At 40.2% G+C, this 22,681-nt stretch overlaps 1 protein-coding gene across 4 annotated transcripts in view; it reads left to right on the top strand.

Annotated features, from left to right (window-relative positions):
• The window catches only part of DOP1B (DOP1 leucine zipper like protein B), a 100,317-nt gene that overhangs the window by 50,321 nt on the left and 27,315 nt on the right, over positions 1–22,681 (top strand). For 3 of the 4 annotated variants that reach the window (XM_061627702.1, XM_061627703.1, XM_061627701.1), the window contains 9 exons: positions 746–898; positions 8,683–8,783; positions 9,315–9,505; positions 10,001–11,618; positions 12,301–12,412; positions 14,098–14,283; positions 15,826–15,951; positions 17,133–17,267; positions 17,789–17,844. In XM_061627702.1, the coding sequence (XP_061483686.1) occupies positions 746–898; positions 8,683–8,783; positions 9,315–9,505; positions 10,001–11,618; positions 12,301–12,412; positions 14,098–14,283; positions 15,826–15,951; positions 17,133–17,267; positions 17,789–17,844 (2,678 nt within the window). The remainder of the gene's footprint in view (positions 1–745; positions 899–8,682; positions 8,784–9,314; positions 9,506–10,000; positions 11,619–12,300; positions 12,413–14,097; positions 14,284–15,825; positions 15,952–17,132; positions 17,268–17,788; positions 17,845–22,681) is intronic. The other variant, XM_061627704.1, reaches the window with a different exon arrangement.

Raw genomic sequence — 22,681 nt, 5'->3', positions numbered from 1 at the left:
AAAACCATTGCAACTAGCAAAGAAAGAAAATCAAAACTTGCTGCTAGAGTGCAATTGATACCCTGTGTCCTTGCATGTTGATTTTGAAAAGCACTTAAAAGACGTAAAGAACCTCCTCTATCCTTAGTAACAATTTTGTATTAACTTTTGTGCCACAACATTCATAGAACTAATAAAGTAAGCAATAATGATTTTAATGCATGCACATATCAAATTTGTCTTAGCAGAAAACAATTATGCTCACACAAATTGGGGCATCCAGTGTTTACCAGTTCTTTCCTTATGTAGTGCACTCGCCCTCCCCACAAACCCTCAGGAGCAGCTAGAGGAATAGGATAGGGAGTTTATGCAAGATGAGGGATTGGTGCCCTGACTTGCTTTCCACTAGAGCAAAGTTACCATTGGAAAATATAGTACATTTATTTAAACATTTGTGTTTTTTAAAAGTTTAATGAAACATTACTATTTCTTAATTGCCCTTTAAAACCAATGTGATTTCCAATGGTATTCATCACTGAGATTATTCTGTGGCATCAGGTTAACATGAAATCACTTTGTCATGCCATTTGCATGGCATAATTTGACTCAAAATGTACTGTTCTTCTGTGTTTGTCTTTTGCATGTATTAATAATCATGATGCTGTATGATAGTATGCAGGATAGAAAAACATGCAATATTTTCAGTAATGCAGAGATTCCTTTAAAGCTGCCTGAAATTGTGGTTTTATTTTTAATTTTATTACAGAGAGTTGCTCAAGTGCTTTGGAATCAACTAAACAAAGAGACGAGAGAGCATCACAATGCATGTGTAGAGCTGTTCTACCGCCTTCATTGCCTAGCTCCGTCTGCTAATATCTGCGAAGACATCATCTGCCATGCATTACTGGATCATGATAAAGTAAGTCTTGTTAAAGGTTTTATAGTCTAATGTATTGCCCCAGCTGGGGGGGGGGAAGGGCACATCATAATTCTGTACATATTTACTTGGAAGTAAATAAGTAAATTCTGTCCCCTGGGCCTTATTCCCCAGTAAATATATTGAGAATTGTAGCACCTAGTCTCTCATAGATATATATTGTATTTTATGTATTTTAATTTATTTTAATGTTTTTGTGATTTTACTGTTTACAATTTTATTATGTACATGTTTGATTTTATTTTTGTAACCCGCCCTGAGTGCCCTATTATAGGGTATAAAGGTGGGATAGAAATATTTTAAATAAAATAAATAAATATATTTTTCCAAAACAACTTTCTGTGGTCTCCGCCTTTAAAACTTCAGCTGAGGAGCTGTCATTCCTTCCCACAGTTTGAAAGATGACTAAACAAATAAACATAGATAGAAGTACTGAAATCAGTTATAAATGCTATAACAGTAAGAGTTCAAAAATGGCTAATTTCTCAAATTTAGGGTTTTTTTTGGCAAATAACTCTTACCTTAAAAAAAATCTTATTTGACCCTGTTCTTAAAACCTCTATGTTAATATTATCACATACCCATTCTGGGTCACTAGAGAACTAATTATAAAGTCCTACAGGGATCCCTTGGATCTTAGGAAGTTACCCTCCTCCATGTTGGCTTTGTCTTTCTCACTGCAAACTTGTAACCCTGATTTCTTATTTGTAGCATTCTTTTGGTGGGGAGACAAGCCCTATTGGGGTGCAGCTGACCCCTTACATTATTTACTCGGAGCCCAGTATTTCACCTAAGCAGCTGTTCTGTTTTCTTCTCCAGGGCTTTATGATAGCCCAGTGAGGAGTTAACTTTGTGGGGTCCAATGTACCACAAACTATTTTGTGTTCAAATCATAGAACAGTAGAGTTGGAAGGGGCCTATAACGCCATCAAGTCCAACCCCCTGCTCAATGCAGCAATCCAAATCAAAGCATTCCCGACAGATGGCTGTCCAGCTGTCTCTTGAATGCCTCCAGTGTCGGAGAGCCCACTACCTCTCTAGGTAATTGGTTCTATTGTTGTACTGCTCTAACAGGAAGTTTTTCCTGATGTCCAGTCGAAATCTGGCTTCCTGCAACTTGAGCCCATTATTCTGTGTCCTGCACTCTGGGACGATCGAGAAGAGATCCTGGCCCTCCTCTATGTGAAGATGAGGCCTAACCAGTGCTGAATAGAGGAGAATTAGTATGTCACATGATTTGGAAACTATACTTCTGTTAATGCAGCCTAATATACCATTTGCCTTTTTTGCAACTACATCACACTGTTGGCTCATACTCAGCTTGTGAGCAACGACAATTCCAAGATCGTTCTCACATGTCGTATTGCTGAGCCAAGTAATCCCCCATCTTATAACTGTACATTTGGTTTCTTTTTCCTAAGTGTAGAACTTTGCATTTATCCCTGTTGAATTTCATTCTGTTGTTTTCAGCCCATGCTCCAGTCTATCAAGGTCCCTTTGAACTTTGAATTTTGTTTCTCTCTTCTACAGTATTAGCTATGCCCCTCAATTTTGTATCATCTGCAAATTTGATAAGCATGCTCTGTACCTCCTCATCCAAGTCGTTAATAAAAATGTTGAAGAGCACTGGGCCCAGGACCGAACCCTGTGGTACCCCACTCGTTACTTCCATCCAGTTTGAGAAGGAACCATTGATAAGCACTCTTTGAGTACGATTCAGGAGCCAACTGTGGATCCACCTGATAGCTGTTCCATCCAGCCCATATATAGCTAGCTTGTAATCAGAATACCATGGGGCACTTTGTCAAAAGCTTTGCTGAAGTGGAGATATATTATGTCCACAGAATTCCCACAGTCTACCACGGAGGTTACCCGATCAAAAAATGAGATAAGATTAGTTTGGCAGGATTTGTTCTTCATAAATCCATGGTGGCTCCTAGTAATCACTGCATTGCTTTCAAGGTGCTTACAGATTGACTGCTTTATAGTCTGCTCCAGAGTTTTTCCAGGGATTGATGTTAGGCTGACTGGTCTGTAGTTCCTCGGTTCCTCCTTCTTGCCCTTTTTGAAGATAGGGACAACATTAGCTCTCCTCTAGTCATCCGGCACTTCACCAGTCCTCCATGATTTAGCAAAGATAATAGACGGCAGTTCTGAGAGTTCTTCAACCAGATCCTTCAATACTCTAGGATGCAGTTTATCGGGCCCTGGAGATTTGAACTCGTTCAAACTGTTAGGTATTCCTTGACCATTTGTCTATCAATCTCAAGCTCCAGTCCTGCCCCTTCTACTTCACGTTTCCCAGGAGGGTCATGGGCCCTTTTTTGGGAGAAGACTGAGCCAAAGTAGGAATTGAGCACTTCTGCCTTTGCTTTGTCATCTGTTACCATTTTGCCATCCTCATTGCATGGTTGTGCCACCATTTCTTTTCTCTGTCTTTTACTATGGACATACCTGAAGAAAGCTTTTTTGTTGCTTTTAGCATCCCTCACTACCCTCAGCTCATTTTCAGCTTTAGCCTTCCTGACACCATCCCAACAATTCCGTGATACCTGCCTGTACTCTTCCTTTGTGGCCTGGCCTTCTTTCCACTTCCTGCATGTGTCCTTTTTTCTTTTCAGGTCATCTCTAAGCTTTTTGTGACACCACATTGGCTTCTTTTGCTGTTTTTCCCCTTTTTTCCTTGTTGGAATTGCTTGCCACTGCGCTTTTAGAATTTCCTTTTTTAGGAACTCCCACCCATCTTGGACTCCTTTTCTCCTTAGAATGGCTTGCCATGGAATGGTACTTAAAATTGTTCTGAGTTTATTAAAATCAGCTTTCCTGAAGTCCAGGGTGCGCATATGGCTACTCTCAGCTTTTGCTTCTGTTAAAATCAAGAATTTAAGTGTGGTGTGGTCACTTGCCCCAGAGTTCCCGTAACTGCCACTTCATCCACCAAATCATCTCTATTGCTTAGAATCAAGTCCAGGATAGCTGATCCTCTGGTTGCTTCCTCCACTTTCTGTAGGAGAAAGTTATCTCCAACACAAGTCAGAAATTTCTTGGAGGGGCCGTGTTTGGCAGAATTGGTCTCCGAACAGATATCGGGATAATTGAAATCCCCCATTACTACTACGTCATGCCTCCTCGAAACATTGGCAATTTGCTTTTCAAAAGTTACATTCTCGTCTTCTCCTTGATTGGGTGGTCGGCAGTAAACTCCAAGCACCACATTCCTTTTATTACTTGCCCCATTAATTTTAATCCAGATACTCTCAGTGGAGCTACCAAGCTCATCTTCCTGTATTTCTGTACAGGGATATATATTTTTAACATATAGCACGACTCCACCTCCCTTTTTATTCCTTCTGTTCTTTTTGAACAAGTTGTATTCTTCAATTGCTGTATTCCAGTCATGGGAGTCATCCCACCAAGTTTTAGTTAAACCTATCAAGTCGTAATTGCCCTCCTGTATTAAGAGTTCAAGTTTGTCCTGCTTGTTTCCCATGCTCTGCGCACTAGTATACAGACATCGAAGGCCATGTGATTTATGGCTTGGCTTCCTTACTACTTTTTTCTGAGGACTGTTACTGGGCCCTATTAGAGCCATTCTCTCTGGTCCCATTACTGTGCACAAGCCTTCATCAGTCGTTACCACAAGTTTACGTCTCCCTCCCCCTTAGGATTCAGTTGAAAGCCCTCCTGATGAACTTGTCCATGCTGTGGCCAAACACATTCTTCCCAGTCCTTGTGAGATGCAACTCATCACTTGCCAGCAGTCCATCTTCCAGGAAGCATAGCCTATGGTCCCAGAATCCAAATCTCTCCCGTCGGCACCACCTTCGTAGCCATTCATTCACACCGAGCATTTTTCTTTCCCTTTCTACTCCTCTTCTAAGTACTAGAAGGATGGATGAAAAAACAATCTGGGCCCCAAAGTCCTTGAGTTTCCTTCCCAGAGCTTCAAAGTCTGATGTGATTTCTTCATAGCTCCATTTGGTAGAGTCATTTGTTCCAACATGGATGTGGAGAAAGGGATACCTGTTGGTGGGCTTGATGAGTGATGGCAACCCGTCCATCAGATCTCTAATCCGTCCTCCTGGTAGACAGCATACCTGGCGAGTCCACAGATCTTCTTGGCAAACTTGGGTTTCGATCCCACACAGTAGGAAGTGTCCCACTACTAGTACTCTTCTTGTTGTGGGGTGACGTTTCATTGTCCCTGCTTTATTGAGCTTCAGCCTTTTGCTCATTGTTGCACGGGTCACCTGTAATTCTTCCACCGTAGGCTGTCCTCCAGTCTCATCCTCGAATGGTTGAAAGCGGTTCCATAGCTCCACTGGTGAAGGGTGTCTTCTAGCCCTTCTGCTCCTGTCACCCTTTCCCACGGAGTTTCCTCCACTTAACATAAGAACATAAGAACATAAGAAGAGCCTGCTGGATCAGGCCAGTGGCCCATCTAGTCCAGCATCCTGTTCTCACAGTGGCCTACCAGGTGCCTGGGGGAAGCCCGCAAGCAGGACCCGAGTGCAAGAACACTCTCCCTTCCTGAGGCTTCCGGCAACTGGTTTTCAGAAGCATGCTGCCTCTGACTAGGGTGGCAGAGCACAGCCATCATGGCTAGTAGCCATTGATAGCCCTGTCCTCCATGAATTTGTCTAATCTTCTTTTAAAGCCATCCAAGCTGGTGGCCATTACTGCATCTTGTGGGAGCAAATTCCATAGTTTAACTATGCGCTGAGTAAAGAAGTACTTCCTTTTGTCTGTCCTGAATCTTCCAACATTCAGCTTCTTTGAATGTCCACGAGTTCTAGTATTATGAGAGAGGGAGAAGAACTTTTCTGTATCCACTTTCTCAATGCCATGCATAATTTTATACACTTCTATCATGTCTCATCTGGCCCGCCTTTTCTCTAAACTAAAAAGCCGCAAATGCTGCAACCTTTCCTCGTAAGGGAGTCGCTCCATCCCCTTGATCATTCTGGTTGCCCTCTTCTGAACCTTTTCCAACTCTATAATATCCTTTCTGAGATGAGGTGACCAGAACTGTACACAGTATTCCAAATGCGGCCGCACCATAGATTTATACAACGGCATTATGATATCGGCTGTTTTATTTTCAATACCTTTCCTAATTATTGCTAGCATGGAATTTGCCTTTTTCACAGCTGCCGCACACTGGGTCGACATTTTCATCGTGCTGTCCACCACAACCCCGAGGTCTCTCTCCTGGTCGGTCACCGCCAGTTCAGACCCCATGAGCGTATATGTGAAATTAAGATTGTTTGCTCCAATATGCATAATTTTACACTTGTTTATATTGAATTGCATTTGCCATTTTTCTGCCCATTCACTCAGTTTGGAGAGGTCTTTTTGGAGCTCTTCGCAATCCCTTTTTGTTTTAACAACCCTGAACAATTTAGTGTCGTCAGCAAACTTGGCCACTTCACTGCTCACTCCTAATTCTAGGTCATTAATGAACAAGTTGAAAAGTACAGGTCCCAATACCGATCCTTGAGGGACTCCACTTTCTACAGCCCTCCATTGGGAGAACTGTCCGTTTATTCCTACTCTCTGCTTTCTGCTTCTTAACCAATTCCTTATCCACAAGAGGACCTCTCCTCTTATTCCATGACTGCTAAGCTTCCTCAGAAGCCTTTGGTGAGGTACCTTGTCAAACGCTTTTTGAAAGTCTAAGTACACTATGTCCACTGGATCACCTCTATCTATATGCTTGTTGACACTCTCAAAGAATTCTAATAGGTTACTGAGACAGGACTTTCCCTTGCAGAAGCCATGCTGGCTCTGCTTCAGCAAGGCTTGTTCTTCTATGTGCTTAGTTAATCTAGCTTTAATAATACTTTCTACCAGTTTTCCAGGGACAGAAGTTAAGCTAACTGGCCTGTAATTTCCGGGATCCCTTCTGGATCCCTTTTTGAAGATTGGCGTTACATTTGCCACTTTCCAGTCCTCAGGCATGGAGGAGGACCCGAGGGACAAGTTACATATTTTAGTTAGCAGATCAGCAATTTCACCTTTGAGTTCTTTGAGAACTCTCGGGTGGATGCCATCCGGGCCCGGTGATTTGTCAGTTTTTATATTGTCCATTAAGCTTAGAACTTCCTCTCTCGTTATTCCTCTCCATTATTATTCCTCATTATTCCTCTCCAAAGCAGTCTTCTTCTGCTACCACATGCTGTTGCTCTTCAACCTCCACTTCTCTTTGCTGCTCTTGTTCTAGCGTTCTGTCTAAGAACTCTTCTCTTATAGTCCTCAATGTGGCCACCCACCGTTCCAGGCCTCTCACTTTTTCTCCAACAGTGCCATGAGCTTGCACTTGTTGCACGTGTACGCCATGTTGTTGTCAGGCAAGAATACAAACATGGCACACACCTTGCAGGTCACAACCACTGGAGTATCCTTCCCATTCATACTCTCTTCTACCTTTTGTTTCTTTCTTACTACTTGTTTTGGAGTGGCCTGTGCTTTGTCCTGTCCTAATACAGGGTAAGCTTGAGAGTTCCACTGGTATGCGGTGCGCTGTACAAGGAGAATTAGTAATTTGCTTAGGGGTTTTTTTAGGGACCTCCCCCTTGACCTCTCCTGTCAAACTCCTTTGTCAAACTTCTGTTTGCTCTCCCTGTTCCCTCCCTGTTCACTCACTCTGAACGCTGGCTTGCTTATATGTCCTCACCTGTAGACCAGCTGAGACAGCTCCCTCTGCTGTGCTCTGTTAGGAGTCAGGAAGCAGAATGAGAGTTCCAGCACACATAGCTGCTGCTTGTTCCCCTCAGCAGTTCTCAGGCCATGCCCTTCAGCCAATAGCTATCAGGCCACGCCCCTTCCAATCAAGCTGCTATGGAGCCCTTCAGAGCACACGGCTTAGAGCACATGGCTTCAGAGCCCTCTTGGCCTTTTTCCTTTCCTCGCTATCGCTCCTTTGTTAAACTCCTGTTTGCTCTCCCTATTTGCTCGCTATCTGAAAGCTGGCTTGCTTATATGTCCTCACCTGTAGACAAGCTGAGACAGCTCCCTCTGCTCTGCTCTGCTCTGTTATGAGTCAGGAAGCAGAATATATTTGGAATACCAATAAAACCTATTTTGGAGTCATTCTGAAACCTATCATTAACTTTATTTCTAGATAAGCCTTGAAAGAGCTTAGCTGAACCCCAACAGCAGATTTTCACTATTTTTTTTAAGTATGTGAAATCCAGTTGTCCCAAGTGAAAAACAAATACTCGTACCACAAAGGCTATCTGTGGCTCTGGAGTGGCAAACATCTCCTTTGCCAAAACTCAAAATTCAATTTAGCTTTGAGTAGCTCATTGTGGCAGGGTTTGAGAAGCCTTTCCTTAAACCACAGGTTAGATCTTTATACCTTTCTCTGGGTTTTGAAGAGTGAACTGCGGTTAACTGAACAACAGCCTACTTGGTAGCAGTAATAAATTATATATGTTCCAAAGGTGAAGATTCTACATGTTCACTATAATTTTTCAAACCATGTTTTCCATCTAGGCTTCATATTTCTCAAACCTAGAAGCTTTTAGAAGAATATACTGTAATGATCCATTTTGCTATGACTGCTACCATTTTCAAAGGATGCTGAAAAGTCTTTTTAAATTGAGGGCCAGGTGCCAACTGATCAAATTATTTTTATCTTTCCATTATTATCATTAATATATGTAAGCTACAAGGATAAATTTCAAAATCTGTGCAATTGAATACATTCACCCAACTCAACATGTCCTTTCGTTCTGGTTTGGTTTGGTTTCTTTCCTGCTAAGGGGACAAGACTGGAGGCACTGTTCCGATTCTCTATCATGTGGCATTTGACCAGAGAAGTACAAGGCAACAGAATCACTTCCCACAATCGCTCTTTTGATAGGTATTTCTATTCTTAATTTCTATATTTTGATAATGTAGTTTTAACTTAAATTTACTTTAGTCTTTTCAGCTCAACATGTGTCAAAAATATACCTAAGACAAAAATAATGGAGTTGTTTGATGGGCATCTTCAATACCATTCTTATTTTGTTTTCCTCTGCAGCTCTATACAGTCACCAGATGTACAACCTCCCATATTTGCACACACAGGCTTGCTTTCAGCCAGTTACTGCAAGGCAAGCCTTGGCCTTTTTCCCACCTGATATGAGGGGCCATCTCCACAAACTCCTACATACATGTGCTGGTATGTGTATGATATGGGCAGACACACCATTCACCTTCTCCAATTCCAAGTGTTATTCCCCACTGCTAGTCCTTAACAGACAAATTGAAGATAGCAGAAAATATTATTATTGCTGGAAACTCAATTTAAAAAAGAACACGAAGTTTGAAACTAGTCTTCTACTCAACGTTTTAACATAATTCGGGCCCTGATGCCTTGAATTATTATTACTGTAATTTCTCCATGCAGGTCCCTGTTTGCTGTATTGGACAGTCTTAATAATTCAGATGGAGCGATTGGTGCTGCAGCACAGGGTTGGCTGATACGAGCACTCTCGCTTAATGATGTTACACGAATTCTTGAACCCATTCTTCTGCTTCTGCTTCATCCCAAGACACAGCGTACTTCTATTCACTGTGTCAAACAGAAAAACTCAGCAGGTAAGATTTCACTTAAGAAGACCCCTGCTTGATCTTTACTTATTAATGGCCTGTGAGTATGAATATAGTCTTTTGGCACCGAAATGGCAATAAAAAAGATGCTGGGCAAGCCTGTTTGGGGAGAGCATTCCACAGCTGTGTGCTATAACGCATCCTTCCCCATCCTTGTGCTCTCCAGATGTTTTGGGCTATAACTCCCATCAACCCCAGTCAGTAGGGCCAGAAGGGATTATGAGTATTGCGGTCCACAACAATTGAAGGGCACCAGACTGGGGAAGGCTGCTATAACTGAATAATAAAGCCATATAAATGTCACTTCCTTACAGCAGCCTATTGCAAGCAGATACCCAGAGAGCACATGGCACAGTTGGAAAGGAGGAGGGTCACCCATTGTGTTCAGATTCTGGGGCAAGAAGGTGGTGGTTGTCTGAATAATTTGCCTTCGTTACTGAATGAGTGATCACTTTTTGAAAAACCAATTGTGCTTTTTTTCAGAAGACATGCATCTTTGGTATAAAAAGAAAAAAGCTTCCTTCCAGAAGTCCTTAGGAGCCTCTGAAAGTAGCTCTGAAGAAAGTTTACCACTGAGCCAGTTTACAGCTGTGGACAGGGAAGCTATTTGGGCTGAAGTTGAAAAAGACCCAGATAAATGTCTGCTAAAAAATGAACTGCCATTACATGATCCTTATCAGTGTGCCGAAGCTCTGCAAGACATGGGTGAGGACGATAATAGTGAACGCACGGAGTCTGCCGATACTAGCACTGGACCTATTGATAGTGATAATACATCATCCTTTTCTCCTTCTCTGGACCAGCAAGATATGAGCAATGATGAGAATTGCAGTGCCTTAACAGAAGACAAAGAAAGCATGAAACATGTTGGTTCTTCTAATGTTTATCCCCCTGAGAGTTCCAAATCCAGTACCATGCTAAATCTGGTACGTGCTGATTCTGAGAAAACTCAAGCATCCGAATCTCTCTCAAGTGATGAGGAGGTGGATTTGGAGCTTCAAGCACTTACCACATCTAGATTGCTAAAACAGCAGAAGGAAAAACGGGAAATAGTTGAGGCTCTATTTAAGCATATTCTTTTATACTTGCAGCCGTATGATTCCCAAAGGGTCCTGTATGCTTTTTCTGTTTTTGAGGCAGTGCTCAAAACAAATCCTAGGGAGTTCATTGAAGCTGTAGCCACCACTAGCATGGATACTAGCTCCACAGCTCATCTGAATCTCATCTACAATCTTCTAGCCCGCCATCAGGAAGCTCTTGTGGGACAGAGCTTCTATGGAAAGCTCCAAACTCAGTCACCAACTGTTTGTCCCCATTCACTATTAATAGAATTGCTGATGTACCTCTGTCTGAGTTTCCTGCGCTCTTATTATCCTTGTTACTTAAAAGTGACTCACAAAGATGTGCTTGGCAATAGGGATGTCCAGGTCAAAAGTGTTGAAGTCTTGATCAGGATGATGGCACAGCTGGCTACAATGGCCAAATCAACAGAGAGCAAGAACATAGAATTTATACGCAGCTTGCTTGGAAGATGCAAAATTCAAGAATTTGTCCTCCTTTCTTTATCTGCTTCTATGTATGTAAGTCAGAAGTGTTATGGACATATGATGGCTGATAAGGCTAATGGTTTAAGTGAAGACTGTATCCTTGAGGAAAGCCTGATCAACTTTGGTCCTGATCAGATTTGGAGCGAGCACCCTTTACAGATTGAGCTACTTAAACTTCTGCAAGTGTTGATAGTCTTAGAGCATCATCTTGGACAGACTCAGGAGGAACTGGAGAACCAGCCAGGCCTATCTAAGGAATGGCAAAAGGCACTTAACTTTCAGGAAGCTATTAGTGCTATGCAGTATGTGCATCCACACCCAATAACTTCACAAGGATTATTTGTGTCTGCCGTAGTTCAAGGCTTGCAGCCAGAGTATGGGTATGGCATGCATCCAGCTTGGGTAGGCTTGGTTGCATATTCCTTGCCCTACTTGGGGAGATCTTTAGGGTGGACAGTGGCACCATTTACTGTACAAATATGCAAGAACCTGGATGAACTTGTCAAACAGTATGAACATGAAACTCTGCAAGTGTCACCAAAGGCATCTGTAAGGTAAAGGAATGTTCTTTGTAAAAGCTGGCTTTGTCATATTTTTCTAATTTAACTTCTAGTCATTTTGTCTGATTGCATATTTGCAAGTTTCCTTAAACTATTTTATGTATTTCTTTATTTAATAGTTTATTTGAGGGGAGGAGGATGTAGGACCTTAGAAAGCTTTCTTTATACCAGGTCAAACTATTTCCTATCTAGCTCAGTATTCTTTTTTCTGACTCGCAGCAGCTCCTGAGGTCTCAGGAAGGAGGTTTTTCTCTCCCCTGCCATCTGATGCTTTTAACTGGAGATGTTGTGATTTAATTGAGTACCTGCATGTGCAATACCACTGAGCTGTGGTCCTGAATTAGGGCATTCCTCCCATCAGAGTTTGTAGGCAGGGCTTGTTTCAGCTTCTCATCTCTACCAAGTGGGGCAATGCTGTACCCTATTCTTGTTCTGTATCAACTAGGTTTTTTAACAGGCCCCATTTCTCTCATATTGCAGGGTTCTTCTGTTATTTTCTCCCTTCCCTGTTCCTTTCCCCTCCCACCCAGGCAGATCACCTGCACACAACTCTCTTCTTTGCTTTTAAGAATTAGCCAGTGGGGAAAGAAGCTCTGGACAGCAAAGCAACAGCAGGTAACTGGCTGGGTGGATGAAAACAACAATCTATTCAATTGTTACCTTTTCCCCCCCAAAGCATAAATTCTAAAAGGGAGAACATCACACCAGATTATCCTCTAACCCTTTTGGAAGGACTAACTACTATTGGCCATTTTTGTCTTCTGGATCATCCAAACCAAACCAAAAAGGTAACCATGTTTTTTCTTGCTTTTTTGCTTCAGAGTGTCTGATACATGTTTTTGATAATTAATGTTCGCAATAATCAAAGAATATCCATAAAAATGGCAATTATATTGAATTTAAGGGTGTTTGGGGACCAGAATCATGCAATCCTCATGAAAAGAAGAGGTACTGGAATCTCTTGTCAGGCCAGGAAAAGCCCTGATTAGAAGTTTCTTTATGGACATTTGACTGTGAAAATGTTGTACCATCTCACTTGTATGATTTAAAAGATAAGTACTTTATGTGTGGTGTTAAATTCAGCCATGGGAGTGGTAGGTATTTCAGTTTGAAGAATGTTGATGTAGTTTGTGTATTAATATATTTTGTGATGTGGAATGATGTCAGACATTTTAACAAATATTTTGAAATCCTGTACATAATTTTTTTTTAAAAAAAGCAAGTAAATACATGCCAGATTTATTAGAGCTGAAAGTGAAAATATTTCCTATCAATACATCTCATTTTCCACATTATTTTTAAGTCTGTTTGCAAAATCAAGGCAGCTGTCCATCAATGTAGTTTCTTTAGAATCAATAGTATTGTTGAGAATTTAAATTGGCAATGAATGCCTGCTGCTCACCTCAAAGCACCCGGGTAGAAGTGCGAGCTGAGATAGAATCCTAATTATTCGTTTGGCTAAGAGCCACCCAGATATCAAGTAAGACACAGACAACTTCTTGATCAAAAAGGGCTTTCACACTCACACGGGCACAACAGCCTGGCAAGGATGAGAGCAACTCTTTATTGTTCAGCATGACAATATATAGCATTCTGAAGCGTACTATCAATAAACAAAATGTAACTAAAACAAGAGAAAAGTAACAGACCTAAGCTACATATCACTTGCTACATATCAAAGTCAGGAAGTTTCTCTTTGAAAATCAGAACCCATGTCCATCTCATCCTGAGATAAGGAATGGTTTGTTGGGGTGAAGTAACACTTTGGGGCACCATAAACGAAAGACACATATACAAAGAGATTCATATGGCCCTGAGAACTGTCTTCTAGGAATATTCTATTACACACTTCTGAGGGGATATTGACACATTGGGGGAGACTGTAGTCATTCATTACAAAGGATAACAACATGGCATGAAGGGAGTTGAGAATACACAGAGTACAGGAAAATAAAACAGTCAAGGACAGTTGAATGATTATCTCGTCCGGAACATAGTTGCAGCCTGGCAGGCACCATCTCAGGCGCGTTCCCACAGTCAGGAAACGAAACCTAAAGAATACTTTCCTGTCAGTTGGGCCCATGGTGCTTTGCAACTTTGGTTCTGCTGTGCTATTGTGACTTTAGATATGTTAACTGAGGCCTTACGCTGTTTGTCCTAACAGTATTATGAATTCTGAGTGAGAAAACTTTTGGTTGCAGTTTATAGGAAGGATGGTGTATAATGCAATTTTCTGGATCCCTATTTATACATATATAGGACTTCACAAAAACTATGGAATGATTTTAAAAATAGTTTTAATGTCTTTACTGCAGAGAATAGCCTTGTTTATTTTTTTAACAATATATTTAGAATTTTCAGTGTTAATTCTTTCCTGCATATCTATTCTGTGGGTGATATCCAATGTTAGTCATACTCTGAGTAAACCCACTGAAATCAATGAATTGAATCCTTTGTTTACTTGTTTTCACAGTCACCATTGAGTGCTGACCCCATAAACCTAAGAAATGCCAGGAATGCCATTTTAGAAGAGTTTCCCCGTATCATTAACACCCTATGTCTCCTTTGGAGTGTCATAAAAAAGGAAGACTCTCAAAAAAGGCCAGCGGACTTTCTTGGAACAAAAGGCTCTTCTTCAGTTTACTTTAAGGCAACCAAAGTACGAATGCTTCAGTAAGCTTGGGTGATCTGTGGGCAGATGCTCCACTGCTGGGATATTCTTAAAGGTTCCAGAGGTTTCTGTTAAGGAGTTACTTAAGCTAATAGGTTTTTTGGAAGTGGTTGACAGTGTTTTCCTCTGATCAGTTTGAAAGCATTACAATTTGAAAACAGAACCAACACATGCAAAAGGGAGGGGGGCTGCCTTTGGGTTTGGAGGAATATAATTGCTATTCTTTCCATAATACTGCCTCTGGTAAAGTAAACATGCCTCACTCTTTCTGGAAAATCTCAGCTGTACCCAAATGCCTACAGGTTAGCACTGCTGCTGGCTTCTTTGTTTTTGGCTTTTCTGTTGTTTGGATTGAAGAGGCTGCTTGCTTCCTTGTTAAATGTCTGAAAAGACTCTTACTTTTGTACTAATTTATTCCATTTACCAGAAGACTGCCTGGAAAACAATCTCCTATACTAAGCCTTTTTTTTAACGAATACTTATATGTGCAGTGTGAACACAGGATCCAGTTTTACAGCAGCCCTAGAGATAAAGTTAGTCTACATGATTTTTCCTCCCTGCATGTAATAATCCAGTAACTGCAGATGTGGTAAACTATTTTTAGTAGAACCTTAAACATCCAAGAGTCCCACCAAATACTAAGCAAGGTTACATAGCAGGTCTAATTCTTAATCTGCATTGCTGATGGTGATGTAGGATGTGGCAGTGTCTAAGGTTTGTTGGTGTGGGGACTCTGTTGTGGAGGACCCTGCTGCATCCATTGATAGTGCAGGCAGGTTACCACCAACAGTAGCTGGTGTAAGCCCCTAAAACTGGGGTCTGGACTGGCCATGGATCCACTGGATCTTAAGCTAGTCCAGTGGCCAGACACAGGCCTGATCTAAGCATGGAGCTACTACCCCGCACACACACCTCTCTTGCAGTGCAAGGGCCCAGGTTTTGATGTGTGCATAAAAATAGCTCTGCTGGATTGCACCGAAAGCTCAACAAGTCCAGAATTCTGCTCTTGCAGTGGCCAGTCAAATGCCTATGGGAAGCCAGTAAAGCAGTACATGAATGCAACAGCATTTTCCCACTTGTGATTCCCAGCAACTAGTATTCAGATGTATACTATATCTGACAATGGAGGTAGAGCAGAGCCGCTGTGGCTAGTAGCCACTGATAGCTGTATTGATAGCGATAGTTCTACCACTTTGTCCAGGCCCAGGGCTCCATGTCTGGGAGTTAGGATTCCTCCTTTGGTAAGCAGGCCCTGATTCAGCAAATTGCTTTGGTACAAGATGCATTTTGCATACACGCAGCACAGTTGTTTACAATCTCTTTTCAACACCAGCTCTAACACTGTTTCAGAAGCAGCCTCCAATTGCAACACGGAGAAACTTCTGCTTGATAAATTCTTGTTTGTAATAAGTACTACATGCACAGTGGGAAGTTTGACACTCTTTTTCTGTGTGAGAACAAAGTGTGATTAAAAATAGCATGCTCATCACATTCTGTTAGAAATATTTGACATTGTTTTGTTTTCAATAGACATTAAAGAATAAAATCTTGGACTTCTTGAATCCCCTCACTGGGCAGCTTGGAGTGCAACTTATAGCTGCGGTAGCAGCAGTGTGGAACAGCAAAAAATCTCAGAAGCATCAAAGCAAAACAAAGGTAAAGAAAAAAATAGTTTGTTCCAGTGCCAAGGATAAGAGTGATTCACTGTTCATCAAATATGAACAGGAGCTGTGCAAGGGGTTGAATTCATCATCTCTGTTTTATGCTGCATCGACTGCTATCAGTAAGACTCCAGCTGAAAGCATTTTAGGTGCATTATATGAATAATCGATGATTATTTGGCTCTTAGTCTTCTTGAAGTCAAATTTAAATTCCCTAAAGCAGAAAGGAAGACCCTATGACTCCTCCGGATGTTGGACCCCCAGCTCCTGTTAGCCCCTGGCAGCATGTCCAATGGTCAGGGATGATGGTTATTATAGTCCAACAACATCTGGAGGGCCACAGGTTCCCCATTCCTTCCACAAAACATTACAATAGCATATCCATACCATCTTAGATATAACTGAAGACCAGCAATTATTTTGAAAAATAAATGTATGAGGTAGTTCATAGTGCCTTGTGAGAGAGGCAAAATATAGCAACTTTCTTGATGCTAATAGGTTTAACTTGCATGGAAATTAATATAATAGTCATACACTCACTTTAAAACCTTATTTCCAATAGGGCTGTCAATTTTGTTAAAGAATTTTTAGCTGATGACTGCCTTTTAACCAGTTTGCTGGTTAGATTTAAATATATTTCACACTGGGCTCCTTCTGTGAGGAAAGACAGGATATACATTTAATAAATAAATAATAATGAAATAAAAAGGTACCAAAATCCCAATATAGGTGTCTTTTTGGGTGACTGAAGGAGATTTAATTTTTTTAATTTCCAATTAAAAGCTATTTTCAGCACTTCATTTTCTATAGTAGCAACATAACTAAAATTGTTTTTAAAAAACTCAAGTGCATCCTTCTTGATTTAAAATTTATCCTCTCTGATCAACCAAAGCTTTAGATTTGTTTTTTTAATCTACTGATTGAACTGATTTAAAGCTTACAACCCTGCTTTCCAAAAATAAGGAGCTTTTAATACTCAGGTCTGCTGGGTTTTCTGTGAAGTGCATTTAGCCATTTCTGTGGGCAGAGATGTTCACAAGGTTTTTTGGTGCAAAAGGTTTAGTTCCTGTATGTGACTGTAGCACTGAGCCCAGATAGTGACTATTTCTGAAACGGCATGTACAAATCTGTATATGATGTGTCTGTTTTCTAATACAGATACTTTTTTTGTTTCAGATTCCTCCTGTAGTTAGTGTATCTCAGCTGATTCTTGTTGACCTAGTTTGTGCACTCAATACTCTAAAGACTGATACTATATTGCAGCTGGTAAAAGAAGTTGTAAAGAAACCATCCCAAATCAAAGGTGAAGAGGTAACTATTCATTTTACTGAATCCTCATTAATCCTAATTAATGAGTTGCAGGGCTGATCAGCCTCCTATACTGAATCTTTAATGAAGGCGTTAGTGAGAGGATGAAATGAGCTGAAAGGTGGGGATACAGTAGGCACTCTTGGTTTCTGCCTTTTCATTTTTTAAAATATTATTAGCAGTATACAGAGTAATATTCACAGATATGGACAACCACATAGTAATTTGAGGGTTGTCCAAGATAGTAAACAAAAGGATATAGCTAAAAATAGGATATAGCTAGTCCACCCTGGAACAGAGTGGCTAATTTGGGGGAGATATTTTAAACAATGGTCTTTCAGGTATTCCTGATTTTTGTAAACAACTTGTAGGAAATCTGAAAAGAGTTTTTTCTCTACACAATCACTACTAAACAAGTTTACTTAGGAGCAAGTCACCATTTAATAAATGTATATAGGATTAGCCTATACTGTGCATTGAATCTGCATATTTTTGTAATCTGATCATTTTTCTTTCTTTTCCAGAAGTCTTCCTTAGTGGATATCCCAGTGCTCCAATTCTTCTATGCCTTCATACAAAGGTAAATTGGCTATAGTACTATAGCGCTATTTTGATCAAATAGCAGGCAGCTGCAAAGCAGTGAATACTAATTGCACCCAGGTGCCCTGTTGTTGCAGCAAGGTATAGCGAACCACAGTAACAACTGCATTCGTTATACCATGGTAGCCAGTGTGGTGCTGTCCAAATGTTTTAGGTGACAGCTCCCAGCATCCCTTATCAATGGCCATGCTGAGTAAGGTGATCGGTGTTGAAATCCAAAATATCTAGCGGCCATCACATTGATTTCCCCTGCACTGTACTATTGGGGTAACATCTTGTAAATTATTTAAGGCCACGATCTATATATGGGTTATGATTAAAAATGATTTTAAATTCAATCTATATTAATTTGCTCCAGTGCACATATGGATGGTGACCAAAGCCCCAGAATCACACCAAAATTTAAAATTGATTAAAAATAACTGACAAATGTTGAAAGATTGTAAACATATCAGAAGAAGGCTAGGGTTGGGGAGGGCAGCTATGAGAGAACTAAAAAAGTTTCTTAAATGCAAAAATGTATCATTGAACACTAAAGTCAGGATCATTCAGACCATGGTATTCCCGATCTCTATGTATGGATGTGAAAGTTGGAGAGTGAAAAAGGCAGATAAGAGAAAAATTAACTTATTTGAAATGTGGTGTTGGAGGAGAGCTTTGCGCATACCATGGACTGAGAAAAAGACAAATTGGGTGTTAGAACAAATTAAACCAGAACTGTCACTAGAAGCTAAAATGATGAAACTGAGGTTATCATACTTTGGACACATCATGAGAAGATATGATTCACTAGAAAAGACCATAATGCTGGGAAAAACAGAAGGGAGTAGAAAAAGAGGAAGGCCAAACAAGAGATGGATTGATTCCATAAAGACCTGAACTTACAAGATCTGAACAGGGTGGTTCATGACAGATGCTCTTGGAGGTTGCTGATTCGTAGGGTCGCCATAAGTCATAATCGACTTGAAGGGACATCACAACAACAATAGATGAAACAATCACAATGAGGCTACAACAAACACTGAATAGAAGAAATATAAAACTATTTGCATTAGCTGCTTAAGGTATAATAATAAATCACTGATTACAAATAAAATATAAGAAAGCACTTTTTCTAACACCCTCCTCCCAGTCCAGCTAACTTAAGAGCAAAGCAGTAAAAATGCTTAACTATACATTCAACAAGCTAGTTGGAGGGCCCATATCTGCCAGACTTGCTGCGGTAAACTCCACTGGTTTCAAATGGAAGAGTCATGAGCAAAAATCACCCATGAGGAACAGGAAAAATCCCCAAATCAAGAATAGAATGAAAAGGGAGCCCTCTGTGTTTCCCAACAATACCAAAACTACATGCTTTCAGCATTCAGGAGAGATGCTGTTACTAAAGGGGAGGACAGAGACAGTATAGGCTAGAGAATTGTAAACAGGAAGAGAGTTCAGGATACATAAGTTAGGGTAATCTTTCTTTATATGTTCTCAATGTAAAGACCACTCTCATTTCAAATCATTTTCCACACTCTGTTTGGTTCTCTCTAGTTACACTCCCTAAATAATTTGCAACTAATTAAATTTAGTCCTTAATTTGTGATGACAATCCCAACATTTTTGGATTTTGTTCTTTTTCATCCTCATTTTACCCTAAGATTCTTTAACTTCCTAATCCTTACAACTAGGTAGTAAATATCATTAATACCAAGAAGAGGAACTTAGACATAATTTGGTATCTGGCTGAGAGAAACATTATAAATCTACCCCCTCCTGTTCTCAGCCTAATTGTCCAAAGTTGAAGTTTCTATCTCTAAATAGCAACACACAAAAAAACCCATTCAAAAGAAAAAATAATGCTGTGAGTGGCTTCTATCAAACTTTTGGGGTATTTCAGAGCTTAGGCCATCCAGTCTTATCTCTTAACCAAGTAATGTGCTTCTATGTGGAGCTGCCCTTTAGGTTGGTCCAGAAGCTGCAGCTGGTGCAAAATGGGCAGCATGACTGCTCACTGGGGCAGGATATCACCAATGTGTCACCCTGCTGCTAAAAGAATTGCACTGGCTGCCCATTAGCTACCAGGGTAAGTTCAAGGTTCTAGTTTTGGTGTATAAAGCCCTACACAGTTTGGGACCAGGAAATCTGAAAAATCATCTTACCCCTTATATAACGAGTTGATCACTACGCTCTATAGGTGAGGGCCTTCTGCAGATACCATCTTATCAGGAGGTCCATTCTGCACAACATAGGAAGCAGACCTTTAGTGCAGTGGCACCTACCGTTTGGAATTCCCTCCCCTTAAATATTAGACAGGCACCATCTCTGTTATTTTTTTGGCGCCTACTGAAGATGTTCCTCTTTCAACAAGCCTTTTAAGTAGAGACCTTATCCTAGTCTGTGTCTGCGTTGGAATGGCTTTTTTAAAGGTGTTTTCAAAGGTGTTTTGTTTTAATATATTTTAATGTCTGTTTTTATGATGTTTTATAGTGCTTTTGTTTGCCACCCTGGGCTCCTACTGGGAGGAAGAGCAGGATATAAATTTAATAAATAATAATAATACAAAAAATAATAAAATATTGACTTCTCCTGAAATACAACATTCCCAGTTTCCACAGCAAAAACATACTTATTTATTTATTTTTATTTATTTATTTGATTTATTAGTCGCCCATCTGGCTGGAATACTCAGCCACTCTGAGTGACGTACAAAGCAAAAACATATAAAACATCACAGCATCAAAAACAACAAGAGCATCAGAACCCCAAAACATCAAAGCTAAACAATTAGACTAAACAATAAGATAGAGGCAACTAGATTTCACTAATAGGGCTTCTCACCTGTATAGTCCGGAAGATGTAATTTCAAATGGAAAGATGTAATTTCAAATACAGTGTGAACCTTCCAGCAATAAAACCACAACAGAATAAAAAGGAAAACCTGTGATGTTTTGTAATTTAAAACACCCAGCATTTCATCTGGACCTATATTAGGATTAACTTTTAATTCTACATTGATTAAAAGTAATCTGCTTTGCCTTGTGACCAACCAGGACACTCTAAGAGATAAATCTCCACCCTGCAGTTTATTTTACACATACTTGGGTAGTCACTAGATAACAGGAAGACATGGTTCACTTCACCTGAAATGCCCAGTTTATGTTTTATAACCCTCCTTTCACCCCATCTCCTATGGTTTGTCATATCTGAGATGCTTTTCCATAATCCACTGCATTCCAGTTTAATCAAACAAAAATATAAGTAATTATGCGCAGGGAACTTGTCATGTCAAAGTTACCAGTGAATCAAAGTAATAAGTTCTGGTACTGGTTTATGGGACATTAAATACAATAAATGAAAATAATAGCCTAGGTGCTCTCTGAATTTAAGTAGGGCTAAATCAGGAATAAGAAGTAAATACTCGTGGAGGAAGAGGATGATGATGATAATGCCATCCGCTTTCACCCATCAGAACAATGTTCGGGATGTGTGTGTGTGTGTGTGTGTGTCTGGATGGAGGACAACTCCATTAACAGTGCCGAAGGGACCCTTTGTAGATTCAGGTTCGTCCCTTCTATTCCAATTAAATAGAAAAAGGAAATGATTTATTTCGGTGACCCATTCAAGACTGTGCTGGAACAACACAGAATTTTTGTTTAATTGGAAATCAAATATTAAGCCATAAGGCTAATGGTATTTAAGTGTTGTTTTATGACATGATCAGCGCACTGTACCATGTCAGGAATGGATGAGGCATTTATTGCCCTGGCACTGACTGCTGAATCTTCCTTTGAAAAAGGGGGAAGTAATTTGAATCCTAAAAATCTATTTTAATCTCTGTGGTTCTCTTAAAATGTTATGGCAGGAAGAATGACTTGCTATGCTCAAGAATGCTTGGCCAGCATCTTTTTAGTTCCCACAGCTTTTAGCCTGGACCTTGTGGATCATCACGGCTTCTTGAAACCAAACTTTGGTTCACAGAATAATTATCTGCTCCTCCTGTACAACACCCCATAAGTCCAAAAGGGGCATAATTATCAATGCTTTCAGTCCAGTGTTGAAGTCATACAACATTGTGTGGAGCATTGAAAGATGTCTAGATTGGGGGCTTGAGTAACGCACATAGCAAGTCCATAATAGGTTCACAATAAATGCAGGATAGGAGGAAAGTGCTTTCTTTCAAGCTTCGCTTTGGCATTACCTTAAATGGCTGATTTATTTAATTTGTGCATGTTAACTATACACATGTTGCAGGAATGCAACAAACATGTATCAAACACTGTATTATCAGGCAACTGGGAATCCCTCTTCACCATTTTGTATTTGCAAGTACCTGCTTTACCTGTAGAACTGAACAGGGTGGTTTATAACAGATGCTATTGAAGGTCACTGATTCATAGGGTCACCATAAGTTGTAATCTACTTGAAGACATATAACAACAAAACTTTACCTATTCTGTGAGACAAAAATCATAGTCCTTTTGGTGTGATTCAATGCCCTTAGTGAGTGTCTATATATGTAAACTTATCTTGAAGACTATCCTTTTCAAATTCCTTCCTGAAACATATTTTTATTCTGGATGGATCAGATTTTGTCAATTTCTAAACTGTGTTTTTACTAGGGTACCAAAAGTAGCATATAGTTGAAGGCAATATTACCTTTGTTATTGTGCGTCCCCTAAATGTCTTCAATTAGTTGATGTTATACTATCCCTCACTTCATCATAAAGGCTCTGAGGTAAGTTCAGCATGTATCTGTCTACAAAGGGACTGCCATCTCAACCAATTGCATAAATTGTCCCATAACGATATGTAGGAATAGTTAACCTTAAACC

This window comes from Rhineura floridana, chromosome 5 (assembly GCF_030035675.1).
Source record: "Rhineura floridana isolate rRhiFlo1 chromosome 5, rRhiFlo1.hap2, whole genome shotgun sequence".
Classification (NCBI taxonomy): domain Eukaryota; kingdom Metazoa; phylum Chordata; class Lepidosauria; order Squamata; family Rhineuridae; genus Rhineura; species Rhineura floridana.
This window is presented reverse-complemented; position numbering and strand designations above follow the sequence as displayed.